At 48.8% G+C, this 22,781-nt stretch overlaps 1 protein-coding gene across 3 annotated transcripts in view; it reads right to left on the reverse strand.

Annotated features, from left to right (window-relative positions):
• LOC133209561 (tetraspanin-15-like) overlaps nucleotides 1-18,208 on the reverse strand; it is a 41,779-nt gene extending 23,571 nt beyond the window's left edge. For all 3 annotated transcript variants that reach the window (XM_061348253.1, XM_061348252.1, XM_061348251.1), the window contains exons 1-2: nucleotides 18,010-18,208; nucleotides 11,193-11,378 (exon numbers count right to left, since the gene is read on the reverse strand). In XM_061348253.1, coding sequence (XP_061204237.1) covers nucleotides 11,193-11,378; nucleotides 18,010-18,096 — 273 coding nt within the window. In that variant the 5' untranslated portion in view covers nucleotides 18,097-18,208. The remainder of the gene's footprint in view (nucleotides 1-11,192; nucleotides 11,379-18,009) is intronic.
• Nucleotides 18,209-22,781: the final 4,573 nt, after the last annotated feature.

Here is a 22,781-nt window from a genome sequence, read left to right on the forward strand (position 1 = left end):
TCACAGGGAAGAGCTTCTGCCTCAGAGCTCAGCTCAGTCTCCCCTCGGGCAGGTTCAAGCCATTCCCCTTGGCCTGTCCCTACAGGCCCTTGTCCCAAGCCCCTCTCCAGGTTCCCTGCAGCCCCTTTAGGCACTGGAGCTGCTCTCACGTCTCCCCTTCAGGAGCCTTCTCTCCTCCAGGCTGACCCAGCCCAGCTCTGTTGCCAAACCCCTCTGAAAACAGCAGCTCTTCCCAGAAATCAAGAATTTACCCCTTGGTTCAGGATGGTTTTCCTGCTTTTTCCAGTGTTTTGGCCATTGTTCACTGTGCACTGATTTTGTCCCCATTTCCTTCTTTTGATCTCCATTTCTACCATACAACCACACAAACCAAGACATAAAAGGCAAGGTTTATGCAATACAACTCAAGCTGCTCTGTGCCTATCGAAATCAAGGCTAATCTTTAATATCCAGGTTTGGTATCTGAGTTATAAACAAGCATGGGCATGTTGGGCACAAGTCCACGGGGTGCTGTCTGTACCCAGCTATTAGAAAACCGATGCCTGAATGTAGCTTTCAAATGCTCCATCAGATGAGGGTCACAGGTAGCAAACCCCACTGTTTTCCAAGAAATCAAGCCCAAGCAAGAGCTGAGCTCACAGTCTTTATGAACAGGGGGAAAATGCAGCATTATTTGAGAACAAAGACACTGCTGACTGCAGTCTATTGCAAGAGGGAAACTGGGAAGTCACATAGTTGATGCCCAGCTCCCCCTGGACACCCAACCATCCATAACCCTCATGCCCTTATCATTTATAGGGGATTTGCAAGAAAAGCCATCACCACCTTGCCTCTCCAGCATCAGCCTTGAAAACAGAGCAATCCAAGCAAAAACCAGTTCTTCTCCCCCCAAAAAGGGCTGAAAAGAGCATGAAAATCCTCACTGCTAAATGGACATAGCATGAAGTGGCACAGGTTGTGCATCCATAAGGATTGCAACAACCACCAGCAACTGTAATGCACATTTAAGAGCTGGCAAGATCCACACTAGTCCCTTTTACCTAGTGCACTGCAGCCCTCGCTGTCTGCCAGACTAAATATATCAGCATTTTGTTCCTTAAAAAGACTTCAGCAGCAAAATCAAGAGCAAAACTCCACATTAGGGAGCATTTAACTCCACCTTGAGCTGCTGTAAGGTTCAAAACCACAAAGCAGCACACTCAGGAGCTGGTTTTCCCCCCACTTTCTGCCAAAATTCAGCCTTTACATGGAAGTGGTGACTTTTTGGCCAGGCTTCATTGCTCACATAGAATCATAGACTCACAGAATCACAGAATAGTTAGTGTTGGAAAGGACCTTAAGATCATCCAGTTCCAACCCCCCGCCATGGCCAGGGACACCTCACACTAAACCATGGCACCCAAGGCTCTGTCCAACCTGGCCTTGAACACTGCCAGGGATGGAGCATTCACAACCTCCCTGGACAACCCATTCCAGTGCCTCACCACCCTAACAGGAAAGAATTTCCTCCTTATATCCAATCTAAACTTCCCCTGTTTAAGTTTTAACCCATCACCCCTTGTCCTGTCACTACAGTCCCTAATGAAGAGTCCATCCCCAGCATCCCTATAGCCCCCTTCAGACACTGGAAGGCTGCTCTGAGGTCTCCACGCAGCTTCTCTTCTCCAGGCTGAACAGCCCCAACTTTCTCAGCCTGTCTTCATATGGGAGGTGCTCCAGCCCCTGATCATCCTCGTGGCCTCCTCTGGACTTGTTCCAACAGTTCCATGTCCTTTTTATGTTGAGGACACCAGAACTGCACACAATGCTCCAAGTGAGGTCTCACAAGAGCAGAATAAAGGGGCAGGATCACCTCCTTGGACCTGCTGGTCACGCTCCTTTTGATGCAGCCCAGGATACGGTTGCTTTCTGGGCTGCAAGCACACACTGAAGCCGGCTCATGTCCATTTTCTCATCGACCAGCACCCCCAAGTCCTTCTCCGCAGGCTGCTCTGAATCTCTTCTCTGCCCAGCCTGTAGCTGTGCCTGGGATTGTTCCCCCCCAGGTGTAGGACCTTGCACTTGGCATGGTTAAACTCCATGAGGTTGGCATCAGCCCACCTCACAAGCGTGTCAAGGTCCCTCTGGATGGCATTCCTTCCCTCCAGCGGATCAACCCAACCACACAGCTTGGTGTCATCGGCAAACTTGCTGAGGGCGCACTCAATCCCACTGTTCATGTCATCAATGAAGATGTTAAAGAAGACCGGTCCCAACACCGATCCCTGAGGAACACCACTTGTAACTGGTCTCCAGCTGGACATTGAGCCATTGACCACAACTCTTTGCTTGTGGTCACCCAGCCAGTTCTTTATCCACCGAGTTGTCCACCCATCAAATTGAAGTCTCTCCAATTTAGAGACAAGGATGGCACGTGGGACAGTGTTAAATCATCCCTGTATAGGAGGGACCAGAAAGGTACCCAAGGATCTCACCCATCACAAAACAAACCCCAGCCCAAACAGGGAAACTCCGCAATAAAACCTTCATCTTCTTCAAGACAGATGGCTGAGGAAAAGTTTCTCAATCCTCACTAAATTAGGACCCGCTGCAGGCAGCTCCCTTTAAAGAGCTCATCAATCCCAAGGCTCGCAATAAATTATGGTGCTTCATTCCCTCAAATACCTTGACAAAAAGATTAATCACCCCCATTACCACGGTCAGGCTGCTCCTTCCCTCCTCTAACAAGTCTCCAGAGCTGTTTTGTTCATCATCAATCTCTGCTGAAGCCCAAATGAGCTCAGAAGGAAAGCTCCCAGGGACCACGCTCAGGTTTTAAGAGGGATTCCTTGAGTTTGGGGAATAACCAGCAAGTTATTCCCCAGAACAGGGTTAGGGTTTTTTTAAGCAAGCAATGTATAGCTTGCCTGGAGTGATCCCTTCCCATATATCCTCTGTGTTTGGTTTTCTGCCACTTCCATACACCAGTTAGTCAAGTTTCATTTCCTTGAAGCTTAAAACCTACTTGAAATACAGAGTTGGCCCAGAGTTAATGCTTCCAGCCATGGGTCTGACTGTTATTGGGGTGCAAACCAACTGCTGCTTCATTTCCAGACCATAGGCAGCATGCATCCACCTGCAATCCCCAGATCAAACGTGCCCTCACCAGGCAGAAAGGATGAATGTGGATCAGGGATGAGTTGCAGACACCAAGGGATGAATAAACCACACATAGAGTCGTTCATCACCAGCCCAGGGAAGGAGCTTTGAGCCATGGACAGAGGTTGAGCATCACTCCTGAGCTCAGATGCACCCAAAACACCAACGGCCATGGGAGATTCAGACATGCCCAGCCCAAGTGTGGCTCCAATGGGATTTGGGATGGAAAAGGGATGCTCTGTTTATCCTTCTGCCCTCTTGATGAACTTTGCATTCAAATAGCACAGGCAGATCATAAAAGCTGCCTAATTCAAGAAATCAAGTGGGGGGTTTGCTGAGAACAAGTTACTGGTTATACTTAGAAGAAGACTCTACAAGCCCCATATAATGAGACCATATGGGCACAAATGGAGGAGGAATGGAGGGGTGTGAAGGGTAGAGATAACTTTATCCTCATTCAAGGCCCTGTAGTCACCATTAAACCCCTATGGGAACAGATACTCATGCAAATAACCTTCCCAAAACTCATTCTGATCCATTCCTAGAGATGCTTCTCCAGCAAAGGAGCTAAGTCAGCCCCATTGAAGCCAATACAAGGAAAGGCTTTGGACCTATTAATATAGAAGTGGTCATCAAGGGATGGAAAAGATGGGTTTCCCACCTCAAGAAGTAAAGAAACTCGTGCAGCCTCACTTCTCTTCCTTTAAAGCCTGCATCCCTCTGGTTTTGCATGCACAGGACTTTACAGGTTGGTGTTTCTGAGGCTGCATCCTATTCTGGGACATCCAGAGCAGGAACTGGTCGTTCCCTCTTGACAAATGGGAACAGAGCGAACGTTCAGCTAATGCAGAGGCGTGTGATGAATCCTTCCCTCTACCTGTGAGGCCACTAAATCATCCCCTTACCAAGCTCCTGCCGCCTCCTCTGCTCTCCTTGGGATCACGGCTTGAATTGAGCCCAAAAACACGAATCCGGTGGCGTTTCTCCCGAGACTGGGACTTTAAGCACTGCTTTGAAAGAGCTGTTTCTACCTAATGAGACGTTAGAGCTTTCTCCCACACAGAGTGGCCCTTTCTAAGGGTTCACTTCTCTTCTGACAGACAGTTGCACGCAGCCCTTGCTCATGAAAGCCCAAATCACTGTTTATTCCCACATAGAAACAGCTTTCAGTGTTGCTTTGAAGGAAGGGGAGGAAAAACACCCCAAGCTGTCAGCAGTGTCTCCTACACAGATAAAACAAGGACAACAAAGCCCAGATGAAGCCACTTTTGCAGAGCATCTTCTGTTCTAGCAGTACAGTAATAACCCTCTCTGCTCAGGACACTCTGATTCATATAAACCATGCAACATGCCCCTCCTGCCTATGCACCCAGGCTGGGAGTCATTACCCCTATATGGGTTTCATGCCAGCATTTGCCCAGTCTGGAGTCAAAATACACATTTCAGGAGCTAAATAACCAAAAAGCCTCATTTCAGTCCCCAAAAGAGTCAGGAGCCTTGCAAACAATCAAGTGGGACCCCCTGAGAGACCCCAGGTACCAGCCTTACCTCCACTGAGCCCCACAGATACCTGCTCTGCCCCTTGGAAGACCAACTGCGTTCTTTACACCTGGAAGAAATACTGGATTACCCCTTTGGGGCTTTTAAAGGCTGCAGCTGGGTCTATTATTGGCTGCTGTTAACCCTTCCTTGCCTATAGCCCTGCTACCCTCTGCTCCCATCTCAAGACCAGGATGGGTACTGCAGCTAGAACATGCTCCTGCTCCCCAAAAGCCAAAGGAAAGCAGGTTTTTATAGACAGGGATGGATGTTGCCTCTCAGACTTCCCCTTCCACCCATTCCATGAGCAATGGCTCCTTTCAGATCTAATTTATTTCAGTTTGAGGACCAAGCAATCAGATTTTCCCTCTTTCCAAAGATCTCTGTTCCTGCAGCTTCCTCCCAAACAGGGGAAATACTTCAGCAGCACAATCAGCTCAATCCTTGACTCTGCTGAAAATCCTAACACAGATTAAACCACTTGGATGCTTATTAATATCATCTCAGACATTGCAAAACCCTCTCCTCAGCCTTATCCCAGTGATCCCCAGCATCCCTTCATCGTGCCATGGGTAGCATTGACTTTGAGGGATGCTGCAGACCCACCAGCAGTTCTCCTTTGGGAATAACAATGCAGCATGAGCTGTAACTTCTATTTCTTAACAATTCATATTAGAAGGTAAATAACTTGAGAGATGTCCAAAAATAATCCTGCTTGGAGAATTTCGGGGAAGGAGTTTGTGATGCCAGCTCTTTACTGGCCTTTCCAGATGCTGTGAAGCCCCATTAATTCACTGCTGGTATTATTGGGCTGGCTAATGTAGTAATGCAGGGACACCTTCCATACAGCAGCTTGCTCCAAGTCCCTGTGTCCAACCTGGCCTTGAACACTGCCTTCTGGTCTTGGAAATGTGACTCTTTACTGCAGATCCTAAAGGGATGGTTTCTTTTTGCTGGCCTGGTGACAAGCACACTCTGGGGTCCATAAAGGAGCTGGGTACCCCCTGCAAATCCCCTGCTCTCATTCCAGCACCATGAAACCACAAGGAACTTACCCACGTCAAATATCCAAGTGGTTGAAATGCAAGTGATGCACCCCGTAAATACTAACTCTTTACACCTATTTTACCCAGTTCTTCCCAACTCAAGAGAGAAATAAGGGGAAAGTGCTACTTAGTGGTATTTTTACCACCTCTGACTGAAAACTGACTTTCAGTGGCTGCTGTAGGGTCGTGAATTAGCCCTGGTGTTGTGACAAAGGGATGCTTCATACAGCACTGCTGGAAGAGAGGTTTTCCACGTTATTTTTTGCCCCTTTCCCTGCAAGATCGGAAAGAACCCCAGCTGCTTGGAGCAGATCAGACCTCCAAGTGCTCCTTCACATATGCGTTGCTCTGATTGCTTTCATTCAGGCCTCCCCAAGCTTCAAATCACTGTAGGAGCTGACTCTCTTTGAGGGGAAATTTATCTTCCCAGGAGAAGGACAATTCTCCATCCACACAATAGCTCTGTGATTGCCAACCATTTCTCACTCCCCTCTTCAAACCTGATATATCTGCCATTCTTTCAGCATATCATCTCTCTACACATGCAATCAGGTGCTGGAGAGGCACGTTTCAAGCCCAGCTCAGGAAGTCGCATCATGGGTCGACCTTGAGAGTAAAAATACCCCAATTGCAAAGAAAATGAGTGATGAAGCTGATGGTGGGTGCTGGGCTTTGATTTTCACATCCTGCTGTTGTTGGCATTTGGAAACAACAGTATAAATAAAAATATACCTTTTTCTATATATATTTATATAGATTTCTGTTGGGGTTTATGCGTGTGTGTATACATACAAAACGCCATAAGCACTGTGGTGGCAACCAATCGCTTGCTGCCACAAACCCAAGGTCAGAACCTGCCTTGGGATGGCAGACTTTAGCAAACCCAAGGTAGGACCCCAAAAACCTTTATCCTGCCTGGATCCTCATCTCTCTTCCATTCTGCAATAAAAGAAAACCAACTCTATTGAAACCACCTCTGAAAACTCATGGTATCCATGCCTTTTTGGAAGCTAAACTATCCATGGGATGAACACACGGATTCCATGCTCCCAGGTAGGAAACGCTGAGAGAGAGATGATACATTTCTAGTAAAACCAGTTCTTAAAAAGCCATGAAATTGAGAAAATTTGGGCATGTTCAACTTCAAAACCCCATTGCCGGAGCAGCCTCTCCCACTGCATTCCCAGTCCTGAGGCCAACCCATCCCAGCTCTCCCAAGCCTTCTAATTGAGCAATAGAAACATTGATTTTTGCAGTCTAGTTGCTAAATCACCCCCAAAGCAAAGGCAAGCCATCTCCATCAGACAGCCTTGCAGACGTTAATGGTGATGGAAGAAACTTGATTTCCAAAGAGCAACTCTTCACCCACCTATTAAATCCAAGTGTTTGTAACATCGATTCCATACACCAGCAGCCAAAATCCCCAGGCTTCTAATAAACTTGAGCTGAGAATTGCAAGCAAAGCAGTGGCTTTATTGAACTGATTTTGCTTGTGTTATTACAGATGTCACTAAAGACATGATAATCTGGCTTGTGCCAGGTAAGAGTCAGGCTACGTGTGACAGTGACAGTTGACTGGAGACAATAAGATTGATAAGGAAAAGATTAAAACCTTGCAGGGGATATTGGAATAATACATCAAGTAGTAAATTTGGGAGCTTTCCTGACTGTCTTGTCCAAGAGAAATGTCGTCAGATTTGTCTCCAGGGGGCTAAGGTACATAAAAATCCATCTCTCAGCAGTAAGAGACTGAGATGAATGAGGATTTAACAAGCACGTGTGCACCTCCACCCACAGCATTTCAGGTGGGAAAGGAGTAGGTTATTAATCTCAAGTGCTACCTGATGGATTTTCATAGGGCATTGAAGTATTTGCTCCTAAGGAGAGAAGAATTTCCTGTCTGCTCTCCACATTAACAGGACATATTTTTAGATGAAGAGATAAGTCATTTTTCAAAGCCATTTGAAGTTTGGGGTGGTTTTGTGCTCATCCTTAGCTTGGGTTCCCTGCAAAAGCATTTCAGCAGCTGCAGTGCATCTGCAGCTCCTAAGAGCTCAAAGGGATTCATGTATGGGTTTTTCTTCAGCATCAGTATCTGTGTTTCCATGCTGCCTCATGATACAAACCCCAGGGTCTGTTTTGGGACTGGTTTGGGGGCTCACAGAATGAACTAGGTTGATTCTAGAGGCAGAGCTCCCTCCTCTGTGGTCCAGATGCCCCCTCAAGGTGAACAGATTACAAACCCCACTAATCAATAATGGCTTTTCAAGAGTTTTCCCAGTAAAAACCAGCAGAAAACTGGTGTGAAGCAAGCACAGATGAAAGCAAGGCCCAGTCTCCCACACCTCGAGAGGCTGCTGCATGAGAGAGGTCATCACACAGTAAAACCCCCAATGAATTCCTGGCACAAGCACCCACTTTTGGGTGATGGATGGAAATGCTAATGGATTTCATGGACAATTCCAACATTAACACAGTGGGGAAACCCAATCTTAGCCACATAGTCTTGCCAGTATGACCTGAGTAGGTAAGAGCACAAGAAAGAATAGAGTAATTCAGCACCATAAAACCATGCCATGGTCTTTCCAACACATCCCAGTCTCACCAGGGAGCTGTTTGAAGGTACAAGGATAAAGCACTTTTGCTGGGATAAACTACATCTCCACCAGGAAAACACTAATCCAAGGTTGCTCCTGTAAAGATCTGCAGTCCCTTTGAGTGGGTGAAGTACGGGATCTTAATGATGCTCTTTAAGTACCTTTCTTTGGTCTGCTATGAGCTTGCAATGCTGTTTGCTACAAGAAGAGGCAACATCACAAGTTTCGCCTCCATGGAGACCACAAACATCTCCCTTATTTGTGAGATATGTGCACAAAGAATACCCTTATTTATCTCATCATCAAGAGCTTTTCTGAAATGCTTCACTCCTGTCACGCTCTTCTCCTTGTGCTGATGCCCATCAAGCTGAATGCATCCATGGGGGAAAGAGTGTTGCAGCTCCAAGGCTGGGAATAAGACCAGATCCGTTGTCAGAAACGGATCTTAGTTCAGTGGATCCATGGTTTAGTGGTGGACTTGGCAGTTCTGTGTTAATGCTTGGACTCAATGATCTTAAAGGCTTGTTCCAACCTACAGAATTCTATGATTCTATGAAATATCACTTCCTGTACCTGCTCCTGGAAAATAGGCATTAATGTAGTATTGGACCAACTGTGCTGCTCTGCAGCCAACTAAAGGCAGCTGAGGAGCCTTGAGCAACCCCAAAACCCCACCACCCAGGAATACAATACATTTTGATGCAAGACAAACATCTCCTCTCATGTCCTCGTCAAAAGGGATGCAAGTGTTACTGTGTGCGACGACTCGCCTGGGTATTGATGTATTTATTCCACATGGCAGGCATGAAGCTGCTTATATCCACAGGGAGAAAAAGGCAACCCAAATGGGCAGGATTATTCCTTTTTCTCAGCTGTGCCCATTGATTCAGTCGACAACCTGTGAAATACAGTTGAGGAGCTTGAGTTTCTGTCTCCCTGCATCGCTCCAAGGAGGTGATTTCCTATCCTTTGTTGTATCAGTTTTCCACTTCCAAATTGAGCCTGGGTTGTGGAAATAGAGGATTAAGCACTATTCATGAGTATTAGCACAGGGAGAAAAAATATTATTGGGAATTTGAATTACTTATCCTGCTCTGGAATAAGCCTGGGGAGAATGAACACAGTGTGGTATCGCTTTAAAAGCGGATGAATGAAAAAGAAGATGAAGTGCTCTCCACAAGCAACACAACTTCAGCTTTGGCAGAAAGCTGTTTTCTAGGCTTAGATCATAAAGAAATACAGAGCTTTCCCAGTTGTTCTGATGCACAGGAAAGAGAATGCTGTATGTTAGAGGTATAGCTGAGTCCTGGCAGATTCCCAGTTGCCATAGAGCATCCAAACAGGAAGAAGAGTCAGTTGATAGGGAATTAATGACAAATTAAGCGTGAAGCAAGCAAGCAAGCAAGCTACCAGGGCTGTCTGAACACCACAAGTATCATCATTTGGGACATGGTGTCCTTGTCCACTCACTTGGAGACTCCTCCAAACACCCAGGGTTAGGGGATAGCTCCCAAACAGAGCAGAGGGCATCTGCAATAGGGATCCAATGGGAAAAAAAACACAGTTTCTAAGATCAATCTTGCAAGCCAGTACAAGAGTGTTTGATTTTAATAAACCAATCGACCCGAAGCAGTGGGAGATGAAGGTGCTACACAAGCCATTAGCAGTGCCAGGCACACACATGCCAGCAGGAAGGCTCCATGGACCAGCACGGATTACTCATCCAAAAGCAACTTCTTCACCAAGGGAGTATTGGAAACAATCAAGTTGCCCACAGAGCTGTCATGGAGCTGATCAGTGGATGCAGGCACTGGTTGAGGGTAATGGAAGAGCTTTGCTCTCATCTAAGTAGAGGGAATTCAGCTTATAGAAGGAGCATGAGCAGCAGCTCAGGGAGGGGCTCCTGCCCCTCTGCTGTGCTCTGGGGAGACCCCACCTGCAGCCCTGATCCAGCTCTGGGGCAGCAGCACAAGAAGGACCTGGAGCTGTTGGAGCGAGGCCAGAGGAGGCCATGGAGATGCTGCGAGGGCTGGAGCAGCTCTGCTCTGGAGCCAGGCTGAGAGAGCTGGGCTGGGGCAGCCTGGAGAAGAGAAGGCTCCTGAAGGGGAGACCTTAGAGCAGCTCCAGTGCCTAAAGGGGCTGCAGGGAACCTGGAGAGGGGCTTGGGACAAGGGCCTGTAGGGACAGGCCAAGGGGAATGGCTTGAACCTGCCCGAGGGGAGACTGAGCTGAGCTCTGAGGCAGAAGCTCTTCCCTGTGAGGGTGCTGAGGCGCTGGCACAGGGTGCCCAGAGAAGCTGTGGCTGCCCCATCCCTGGCAGTGCTCAAGGCCAGGTTGGACACAGGGGCTTGGAGCAAGCTGCTCCAGTGGAAGGGGTCCCTGCCCGTGGCAGGGGTTGGAGCTGGGTGAGCTTTAAAGTCCGTTCCAGCACAAACCATTCTGGGATTCCATGATTAAACACTCCTGTTCCTTGGTGGAAGCAGAGATGCTGCTCCTGAGCAAGGGCAGGCAATAAGGACCAGTGGTTGGATGCTCAACGCACTGACAAAAGCCTTGATTTAGCAGGTTAGGAGTGAACAGCTTTGCCCTAGTGCCCCGGATCACTTCCCTTTTGGACCTCAGCGGTAACACTGGCCTCTGCTACAACCTCCCCTGCACAAGGAAACAAAGCTATTTGCTATTGTCATTATCACAGTTAAAATAAACTTAATGCTGGAGACTTGGCTCCACCACAGATGAGATCTCAGCCCCAGAAATAACTCCCTTGTTACCCCAGGAGGAAGGTATCAGCACTTCCAGCAGAGGTTGGGAGGCATCCAGCCATGGATAACAGGAAAACTAGGCTTCACTGAGAGAGTGGCAATGGCCTTACTGTCTTGAGCAGCGTCCGGTTGTCCCTGAGGCTCCCCACCATGCCAACGAAGGAGACCCCAAACATGGTGAAGCCCAGCAGCAGGAGGATGATGGCTGGAGCCAGGAAGATCCCTTCCAAGGTCTTGTGCTTTTGCCTCTCCACTTCGGCGTAAATCCCAACGCACAGGATTGTGAGGCCAAGGATCTGCAATGGAAGCACAGGATGATGCCATTCGGATTCCAGTGAGGAAGAATAGAGGCTTCAATGAAGACACAGAGGTGGAAGTTGTTCCAGACAGCCAAGGAAAACCCACTTAGCTCCAGGACATTTAGCATCCAATCCCAAATGGTGCTGTCAGCACTCAGAACATCCCCTTTGGTCACGGCTGGGCTGCTCTTCCTCTATCTGAGAAAGGGATGTATAATTGCAGTGATCAACACGGTTTTAAGCTTTAAGCCAGGTTTTGCTTGGTTTTTAGTCTCCCCTCTCTGCTTGTACCTTTACGGTCTGTCTGAATGCTCCACTTGGCCCTTTGATGGACCAACACTGATCGACACCAACACACCACCCTCCCAAACTCCACCCTTAGACAGTACCATCCCCAGAAGGACTCATTTCACTCCTGGCTTGAGCACTGAATTGCACCCAAACCCGCTCATCCTCTTCACACGCCAGCACCAACAATTAGACATGAAGCTCATGGCACAGTTGAGAAGTGGTTTTGATCCCTGGATGAAAAGTGCCATAAAGAAAAACAACGGATTGTTTAGGACACCGCTCCTCCCCTCTCTCCCTCTTCGATGAAACAGCTCTGATTGAAAAAGAGCCTAATGATGCTGGGATAAAGCAGGCTTCAAAAAGGGCTGTTTGCAACCCTTCAGCTCCTTCCACATCAAAGCCAGCGCCGTTGCCCCAAGCGCTTCGTGCTGTCAGGAGCTGTTCCCATTGGAGCGCTTGGAGGCGAGCTGCTCCTCAGCCAGCACTGAGCTGACACCTGAAAAGGTCAGCAAGGAAATGGAGGAGGATCCGGAGCCGTTTTCCTGCTGCTTTTTTGCACCATCCCCATCCTAAATCACCTCTCGGGAGAAAGCCCCCAGCCACAGACCCCCGAGATCAAAAACTGCATCTCCAGAGATAGCAAAACACCTCTTTTCACTCCTTTTCCTTTCACCTTTCCAAAAGGCTTCTCTGCTCCTAATGAGCTCGCTCACACTCTTCCTGCTAATTCATGCCAACAACCCAATCCTTCATTTTCATGCACAGCCTTTGCTTTATTGAGGGGTTGATGTTTTCCTTCTCTAATGCACCTGGACACCAATTCTGGTGTGTTTGTGTAGCTAGTTCGTGTCTATCAATCACTGTCAGCTTCCAGGCTCCATCTCATCTATAAAGGCACCGAAATCTCTCAGAAAGTGAAATGTAGACTTGTGGTATTTTACAGCCGCTTTAGTTATTTGAAGGCTTATTTCTGATCACAAGCTTTTAATCACAGCTTCATCTTTAGACTCTATTTTAAGCATCAGGTTGGTGCCTTGGGATTAGGGTTGATTTAATGTTTATCCCTTATACGGCGCCCCGGGAAATATATTTGGCTTGGAAGGCAGGGGGTAGACATTAAGGCACACCATGGGTACCCTGCTAATCCCACATGCCAATCAGAACCACTTTCCCTGTTTTAATTAATCCATCTGTGATGAGGGTAAGGGAAGAGATCATGGCAAGCGCACAGAGCAAACCCAGAGCGGGTACAAGGAATGGATGCTCTAGGGCTGAGGAAGCAGTATACATGGGATTGACTTTACTGGTTGAAGGGAAAGAAACTGAGGAAGGTTTTAAGGGTGGATAAAGGTTGCTTAAAAATAGCTTTTCCAGGGTGGAAAGTACCTTTGAAAAGCTTAAAGCACATGGCATGCATGAAGCTGCTGCAAAGGGTGCTGGTTCTTCCTCCCAACATCACCATGACCATCCCCTTTGGCAGGGTAAACCCCAACCAGTGCTATGCTTAACACCCCTCTTTTTTGGAGGATGGCACACACTGCTTATTTGCCATGCGAATGCAATGGGGAAATGCACCCTATGAGGGTGCTGAGGCACTGGCACAGGGTGCCCAGGGGAGCTGTGGCTGCCCCATCCCTGGCAGTGCTCAAGGTTGGACACAGGGGCTTGGAGCAAGCTGCTCTAGTGGAAGGTGTCCCTGCCCATGGCAGGGGTTGGAGCTGGATGAGCTTTGAGGTCTCTTCAACCCAAACCATTCCATGATTCTATGAATATCTCAGCTCTCTCTTTGCTTAGCTTCTAGTTCAGAAGGTCACCTATCCCCTTTGCTAAGGGTTAGTGCTGCAGGCTGGACCCCAACCCATCTCCAAGCCCCGCTGGCTAAAAAGCATCCTCCAATTAAAATAAAACCCAACAGTTGCTCCTACTCAAAGCACAAGAAAGCATCTTGCAAAGCAGCACACATCAAGAGGAAGGGAATGGATACCCTGGCACATCTCCCAGCAAAGGCAGATTGCAAAGGAAGGCTCACTGCAATATAACAAGGTTTGGAAGAGCGAGCGAGGAGCGATGCTGTTGCAGGATAAGTGGCAGAGGGATTTGGATGGAAAATAGCTGGGGAGAAAGGGCAGCACTCCCTGACAAGCAACACTGCTGTGGAAAAAATGATGGATTTTGAGCAAAGCAGTGACGTCAAAGCCTGTAAAAAACTGCAAGGGGAATAATGATGTATTCCACCAAAACCTGCTCATCCCATCACCCCTTGGCCGGAGATGAGCATCAGAAGCAGCAGGAGAAGTCTGCATCACCCCTTGCGTAGCCTGGCTGTCCTGGTTTCCATCACTGGGGTTCTCTGGGGGTTGGTTTTGCTGTGCAAATTCAATCAGCGCAGATATTCTTGATTCCTGGCATCATAACCCTTTCTTACCACCCACACTCGATGACATGGGAAGGCACATAATGAAGTTTGCTGGTAAATCCTCTGTAGTTACTTATTAATTGCCTGGTGATCACCTCAATAATGTGCAAACACCAGGATAGGGAGCAGCAATTACAACTGCTCTGCAATGCGGCTCAGAGAACAAGCAAACCCACACTTACCCTCCAACAAGAAGCTGATCACCCCATTTCTATCTCATAACAACCACACCATCACCACAGGGAAAGCCAAGGGGGTGGCTGCAGATCCATCAGCCCTCATGATAAAGGCATCCTGAATCAATTCTCCTCTTCTAAGCTGGGAAGAAATCACCTTTGGTTTTAATTTCAGCCCTGCTTGATGTTATTGCTGCTTGGAGCTTGTAGGAGCTGAGTGGGCAAGGGACGGAGGACAGCAAGGCTTTTTGTGCAGCTCCAACTCCAACTCAGTGGGATAACAAATGCTGCTTTTCCTCTCCATGTATTTCTTCATCTAATGGCAAGGAAAGAGGTGGGGTGGCAAGTTAGGGATGTGGGAAAGAGAAGAGTTAAAGGTGCAACCCCCTGTCCCACTGATTGTAGAGTCATTTGGAGATCTGGAGGTCAAGAAGAGGGGATGAAAGGCAATTAATGAATAGGAAATAACAGAATACACAGCTCAGAGCTGCTGATAGGGTTGGGAGGGGTCCAAATGGGTGGCTTGAGCTTTAAAAGAGCTTTGCCAACTCCCAACTTCAAGCCATGGGCTTGTGCTTGTGATTGCTTCTGATCCTTGCATTGACTTGACTTTGACACAGAGGCAGCTACTCACATTCACAAGAGACCTGCATAGTCCTCCCAGTGCTAACAAATGACATGCACAGTCCTACCCTGACTTAAAACCCCACTGCACACCTGAAAGACGCCACATTCCCCTTCTCCAAGGCTCAAAAATACCCAAGTAACAGGAGTTATTCTGTGCCAAACAAGTACCATGGACCCAAGGGGACGTTAACACAACTTTGAATGGTGTTCAGCGAATGAGGCAAGGCCATACTAACACCAGGCAGATTTCTCCTTACTTGGGAACACCAAAGAGTCACGATGACGGTGGCTTCAAACCCACGCAGACCCCATCAGCCAGATGACATTGAGTCAGAGCTCAGCGGTCCAGGGAGGAGCATGGGGAATGGGGCAATGCTTTATCCTCCATCCAAGATGACCAGAGGTGCAAAACCAAAGGGAAAACTCTGGTTTTCCAAATCCTAGCTCACAGGAGAATCCTTCTTCCCAGATTTTGAAGGCCAAATGGGCAGACAGGGCTCTCCTGCTCCTCCTCAGGAGGTTTGATTGTAACGTACAGGTGAGAAGTCACGATACAGGAAAGCGCTGAATGCTTTTAGTCATTGAAAGATAGAATCATGGGATTAATGATACAGTGATTAAGTACATCATAGAATGCTTAACTGCTGGTGGTATGTAGGAATGTGAAAAAGATGGTTTTATAAGGGTCAATTTAACCAGCAGTTCTCAATTTTATCAGAGAAGACAAGGAAAGAAGCAGCTCTTCAAGTCTATGCTCCACTGAATCCTTGACAATGGGGATTAAATCCACCTATATAAAACCAGCTGCTCCAGCCTCTGATGCTCGGACATCTCTGCCCTTTGCACTGTGTTTGGTTTAAAGCCACTCTCTGGCTTATCCCACCCATAAATCAATGCTTTCTCCACAGGAAAGCATTGGAAAAGATCTAGCAGCCCTAGATCCAGTTTTCTGAAGGCTGGGACAACACTAAGCTATAAACCAATGGTGCATCTCACCACAAACCTCCTGAGGCCTTCCTGGTGATCCAACTCAAGCCTTGTTCCACTGAATCTTTACTCGGGGAGGGTTAAAAGCCTTCATGCAATACAAGCGAGAAGCTCCCACACCATCATTACCTATCAAATGCATTAGGCCAGAGGGAAGCCCAGCCCTGGTCACATCTGGTTTACAGGGCTCTGAAGGGTTAAATTAATACATCGACATGTGCAAATGAGGCCAGAAGTAGGTCATGCGGATGAAAAGCTCACAGGAGCTGAGCAATCACAGAATCCCAGCCTTGTTTGTGTTGGAAGGGACCTTAAAGCTCCTCCAGCTCCAACCCCTGCCATGGGCAGGGACCCCTTCCACTGGAGCAGCTTGCTCCAAGCCCCTGTGTCCAACCTGGCCTTGAGCACTGCCAGCGATGGGGCAGCCACAGCTTCTCTGGGCACCCTGTGCCAGTGCCTCAGCACGCTCACAGGTGCCTTATCTCCAGCCTGAAGTTCCCCTGTATCCACATGGATTCAATGTGACCGTGTCCCCATGCAAGGACCACCCCAGGCTGGATCAGAGTGATTCAGAATGGGGTTTTTGCAGCTATTTCCCAGTCCCTGGGGAATTGAGTCTCTTCTTGCTGGTGGACTCTCCAGAATGTCCCACTGAGCCCCCCAAAACATCCAGGTAATTAATAAGCCTCTGGCATCAAGATTGTCCCATCAATCATCCACATTTGCAAAGCATAACCCTGACCTGGGTTCAGATAAAAAGGGAAAAGATGACCCTGCATCGACTCCCCATCCCTTAAAGGCATCTAGGGAAACCTCAGCCTGAGCAAAACTCAGCTCTTTAGAGAATCCAAACCCACACTCATAGGATTCATCTTGTAAGAACAAATATTGCACTGTCTTTAGCCCAAAACTCAAACCACAGCCAGAAGTGGGTTAAAGAATCTGGGTGGTTTTAGTGTCACTGGATGCAGCAGGAGGCACACGAGGGTCCTGGCCACACAGTGGGAGATGCTTGAATCTCCTCTCCCATTGGAAACCTTCCTACCCAGCAGGTATGAAGAAATCAGTGAGATACTCTACAAAGAACACTTTATTCTTATCCCTTATTCTTTATTCTTATTTCTTATTCTTTATTCCTTATTCTTCATGCCCTGCAATGGGCACAAGTCATCTGGTGCATGGACACAATGGCTTCACCATCTCCAGCCAACACGAGCGAGCACTGCCCTCCCAACTGAGCTCATTCATTAAAAAGAAACTAATTAATAAGGAAATAAGAAGCCTTTTCCAAGTGCTTCTGACCCTGTTTAACGCTCACAGCCTGCCTGGGAAGTCACATAGGTATTTCTGCAGTGACACCTATACAGTGAGCTGCACATTCCACTCTACACACTCAGCAGGCAGCCATGCAGGGACAAAGAGGATTATTTAAACCTCAGCACTAAATATCAGTAAATATGGGCTGGGTTATGCAAGATGAACTCCATCTCTCATGCGTTCACCGAGGATGCACACAGGGAATTTATTGTGCTCCTCTCCTCTTTCTGATATGTGCTCACACCTCCCAGTTGCCAAAGAAGCTTGGCCCCAAATGGAGCTCACTGGTTCAATACTGCTTAAAAACAAGCCTTAGTTTGACCTCTTGATATCACCAACCTGGCCAAAATACCTCCTGCTCCATGCCTACATCCATGCCCTGTCCCTGTTGAACAAGGCTCCATGCCTACATCCATGCCCTATCCCTGTTGAACAAGGCAAACGAAAAGGCTGAGAGGGGCAGGGGGATGCAGCTGGCATCACCACCCAATGGGTTCTTGTGTGATAAAACCATTAAATTTCCTTGTTTCTGCTCCAAATGCAACTCGCTGCCACAAGGGATTTGTAAGAGAGGTTCTAGGGAAGGGCAGTCCCAAGGAGGTGATTTTAAATCCACCAAACCCCTTTGTTTCACCCCAAATTCCCCTTCTGGCCCCCGCTAGCTCCAAGCACAAGCAACTTCCCAGCACCAGGTTTTACCGCAAGGATTTGGCGCCTTGAAAGGGGAAACGTGGGTGCTGAAAGAGTAAAACCCCAGCTACACGGTGGGAGGGGAAACACCAGGAAGGACACAAAAAGCAACCGGAGCACCTACCGAGAAGAGGGTGGCATAGGTGGACAGAGCGAATTTGATGCTGTAGTAATAGAGGTGCGAATTGCGGCACTGGGCGGCTGGAGCCATGGCTGCGGCTGCAGCTGGAGGGGTTCGGCTCGCTGCCCACCGGCCCCTGCCTGCTGCAGGCAGCTCGTACTCATGCACACAGCGAGCCTTGAACTTGAACTGCGGCTCCAACTTCCGCCTGGCAGGAGCAGAGAGCGATCGGTGGGAAGGCAGCAGCGGAGCGAGCGGCCGCGTTAACCCTTTGCGGAGGCTGCTGCTTGGTTCTGCTGCCGAGAGCGCAGCGAAGCTCTGTTGGATCGCACAGGAGCACAGCTGGAAGGGAGATTAAAGCTCATCCAGTTCCAGCCCCTCGCCACGGGCAGGGACACCTTCCACTGGAGCAGGTTGAAATAGCTTTACTCCAATAATTACTCCAACTACTGGTGTATAATTGGATTCTCTAGCGAGTTTTTAACAGCAATCGGGGCTGCAAGAGCCCGCTGCAATCCTGCAGCAGCAAAGGGAGAAGTGGCAGCCCGAAATCCAGCCAGAACAGGGACAGATGCCCCCCCTGCAGTCACTCGGAGCCCAGCAGTGCCCAGATGTACCTGTTGTATCTTGCTACTGCGTGTAACACCTCCCTTTCACACCACCTTGAGCTGCCCAGCCCTTGTATGAGTAGGAAGAAGGAAAGGGAAATGATTATACCCAGGCTCAGTGTGGTTTAATGCTTGGAAGAAAAGAGGTGGGGAGCAAGAAACAAGCACCAGGAGACCGCATGGCTCTATAACCATAGCACCAGAGAGTGTAGAACTGATGTTTAACTAAGAGCAAAAAGAGGAGGCTGGAAAAGCTGCATCTGCAGAGGGTCTCTGAGGATGCAAAGGAGCACTCTTTGTATCTGCAGCTTGACTCATTGTGGGTCAGAGATGGCAAGAAGAATCTATAATCATCTGTAATGCAGCTCATGGCCTGGGAAGTGGTTCAAACCCTCCTGGGAGGAAGATGCTGCTTCTCTCTAGGGAAGCTGAATGGAGAATTTAAAGCAGGGTTTGAAGAAATAACAGTGACTCAGGGCTGCACCAAAGATGCTGTGTTTAACCCAGCTTATAGCAGATGTAGCAGAAGAGTATATAGGCTGCAGAGGTAACAGCAGTTATCCCATCTCAGTCTCCCCTCGGGCAGGTTCAAGCCATTCCCCTTGGCCTGTCCCTACAGGCTCTTGTCCCAAGCCCCTCTCCAGGTTCCCTGCAGCCCCTTTAGGCACTGGAGCTGCTCTAAGGTCTCCCCTTCAGGAGCCTTCTCTTCTCCAGGCTGCCCCAGCCCAGCTCTCTCAGCCTGGCTCCAGAGCAGAGCTGCTCCAGCGCTCCCAGCACCCCCATGGCCTCCTCTGGACTCTCTCCATCAGCTCCACATTTTACCAACCTTTGCTTGGAATAAGAACCCCCAACAGCCAGCATTGAACAGCAGACGTGTGGGGAGATGTGATTTCGCTCCTCCACCCTTCCTGTGCTACGGAAGGATGCCTCAGCCAGGAGAACAGTCAATTAAAAGACCTATACCCACTTGCCCCTGTGATTGTCTGCGGTTCTAACCTCTGGCAGGTTTGACACTGCCTGGCACAGGGGACTCGGGGCTTGTTTTCAACTGGTTGCACAGAGAAATCACAGCACTTGGTGAGTAACCTGCTGTGCGTTCACCTATTGATAGGATGCTTGCTGCACTCTAATTCAGAGCTCAACTTACTGTGCAAAAGAGCAAGGGGAAAAGACTATTCCCCTCACAACCAGGCAGTGACACAGCTGAGAGACGTCCAAAGCAGCAGATTTAAACCACACTTAAACCCATCAGGTCCATAAATAATGCCTACAATTTCCATGTTAATTTGAAGCCATATTTCACCATTCAGCTCACTGGAGGTTTGAACAGCAATTTCAGGCTCTCTGCCCTTCTGCACTGAGTCACAGGCAAACCCCAGCCCTCTGGCAGTGTAAATCAGGGCAGAACACTGGGAGCCCATCACATCCCAGGCTCTTCCCCAGCACCATTTCCCCATCAGCTTGTAATTAACACCCGATATTGCACCACACAACTCACTCCTATAAATAGTTGTGCCTGCAGGGATGGGAACAGGAATAAAACCCTCCAGGTACCTCTATACAACACCATCAGTGCACTCCTAAAGGAAATGTGCCTTGCCAAAGTGCTGTCAGTCGGAACTCAGGCCAGGAGCATCGCAGGTGTGCAGCAGTCCCACATGTGAATCAGGGATGTCTTATTCCCCTTAAAAACTCATGGAATCCCGGGATGGTTTGGATTGGAAGGGAGCTTAAAGCTCATCCAGCTCCAACCTCTGCCATGGGCAGGGACCCCTTCCACTGGAGCAGCTTGCTCCAAGCCCCTGTGTCCAACCTGGCCTTGAGCACTGCCAGGGATGGGGCAGCCACAGCTTCTCTGGGCACCCTGTGCCAGTGCCTCAGGACCCTCACAGGGAAGAGCTACTTCCATAAGGGAGCTTAAATGCCTTCATTCAAACCAAAGCACATGGGCAAAAGCAGTGGCAAGTCCTTCTCCAGCTCCCACCCTCACAGGCACCAGCAGGAATTCAGCATTTTCCCTTCACCAGGCACCCAGAAATCTTCACATCAACTGGTTTGACTCCAAGTGAGTAACAGTTTATACCATGCATTTCTTTCCACAAAGGAGATCATGAAGAGCAAGTGTTCTTCCTGCAGCACGAATGCATAGGGACACTTTCTGCTTCCCTCTCTAGAGATGCACTCGGAGTTAAATAGACAGGACCTGAAAGCATCCATTTACTCATACTAATGTATAATGGCTGGACAATGCACAACCCAGCTGGGCACAAGGGAGAGGCAGGAGTAGCTCTTAAAGCTTAACATAGAGTGGAATAAATCCTGCATTTAAACAGGACTATGAAGCTTTGCTCAATTTACTATTGCAGCAGCACGATGCTGTCAGGGTTTGGAGGGAGCAGGAAGGGTGATGGGAACAGGATGGGTTTATCCTGAATATGTTCCCCTCTCTGGCAATGCTGCCGGAGCTGGGGAAGCTCAGAGGGTGACTTTGCACATGGGGAAGGAGTAAACCCTTATTTAGGGGTTTTAATCATTAACATGACATCGTTTCTGGCAGCATCAGGCCCAGGCAATCATTAACCACTGGAAGAAATGACTCAGCTGGTGTTTAGTGCTCAGGACCAGCAGTGACTGCTCAAACCATCACCCAGCAGCCAAACTTTGGGGGGTTGAGGCCATTTGAGGAGGTGATGCCGCTGCTGCTGGAGGGTGGTTTTCCATTGCAGGATGCAAAGAGGATTCCCTTCCCACCCCACAAACCACCCAGGCTTTAAAGGCAGAAAGTTTCTTATAACAAGCCACTAAACCCAAACCCTGAGGCTGCAGGAGAACACTCTAAACCCTCCGAGGGACCAAGCTGTGCTGTTAGTGTGCCCATGGCGGTGCTTCAGTCTGCTCTGCATGCAGCCAGCATACCAAGTGCCTGCAATAAAGATGCTGTTGCTTCCCCCTAAGCAGGGCTCCCAGCATATTAATTACAAATCACTGGCACAGAGAGCCCAGTTGCACATGAAACTGTGCCACAAGGATGGAGAGGACCTTAAGAGAAGGCTCCTGAAGGGGAGACCTTAGAGCAGCTCCAGTGCCTAAAGGGGCTGCAGGAAACCTGGAGAGGGGCTTGGGACAAGGGCCTGTAGGGACAGGCCAAGGGGAATGGCTTGAACCTGCCAGAGGGGAGACTGAGCTGAGCTCTTAGGCAGAAGCTCTTCCCTGTGAGGGTGCTGAGGCGCTGGCACAGGGTGCCCAGAGAAGCTGTGGCTGCCCCATCCCTGGCAGTATTCAAGGCCAGGTTGGACACAGGGGCTTGGAGCAAGCTGCTCCAGTGGAAGGGGTCCCTGCCCGTGGCAGGGGTTGGAGCTGGGTGAGCTTTAAGCTCCCTTCCAACCCAAACCAGGCTGGGATTCTATGGATCTACAACTTAGCCAAACACTTCCTACATGCGATGCTCAAGCCACTCACAGGAGTTGTTTCTCTTCATTGGGCCATGAATAAACCAAGCTGCTAGCTTCCTAATGAAACCTACACACTACACACCGAGTCCAAGCTATAGTTAAGCAGGAGACCTCACAATCCACACTTCCCTCCGTGTCACCACCCCCTCCTGCAGCAGCTGAAAGCACCAACCTGTTTAATAACCAGCAGCAAATGAAAAGACCTTCCGTGGTACAATTGCATTACTCGAATGACAGCTTGGCCTCTATTTTCCTTTCCTGGGCAGGCAGTGATTAAAGTGGGGGTTCTTTCATGCTGCTGCAAAGCACAGCACAGCTGGTTTGCTACGGCTGCGAGTGTGGCAGCTATAAAGAACAAAGTGAGCAGCAGGGGGTGGGAGGAGAAATGGCTCTGAGGAGTTAAGATAATAAGCAAGCGATGCTGGAAGATGATGAGCAGGAATAAACCCAAAGCATCAGTGTGCAATTTGCTGATTTGTAAAACACTGATTACATGAGGAGGATGGGGAGGGGGGCTTGGAGGTGCCAGGATCAGCAGCACGCTGCAGCCATCGTGCCCATGCTGGTGGGAAAAGTGATGTGAAGATGAGGACCACGTTCGCTCCTGTGGTTCAATCAGACTTGAGCATCTCTCTGGGTCAGCAGCAGTCTGCAGAGCATCACTTCTAATAGCATGGGACAGAGCAGTCCTCCACAAGTCTGCTTTATTATATCC

The sequence above is a fragment of the Neopsephotus bourkii genome, unplaced genomic scaffold (genome assembly GCF_033783945.1).
Source record: "Neopsephotus bourkii isolate Nb327-2 ecotype Australia unplaced genomic scaffold, CSIRO-AGI_Nbou_v1 NB_346, whole genome shotgun sequence".
Taxonomy (NCBI): Eukaryota; Metazoa; Chordata; class Aves; order Psittaciformes; family Psittacidae; genus Neopsephotus; species Neopsephotus bourkii.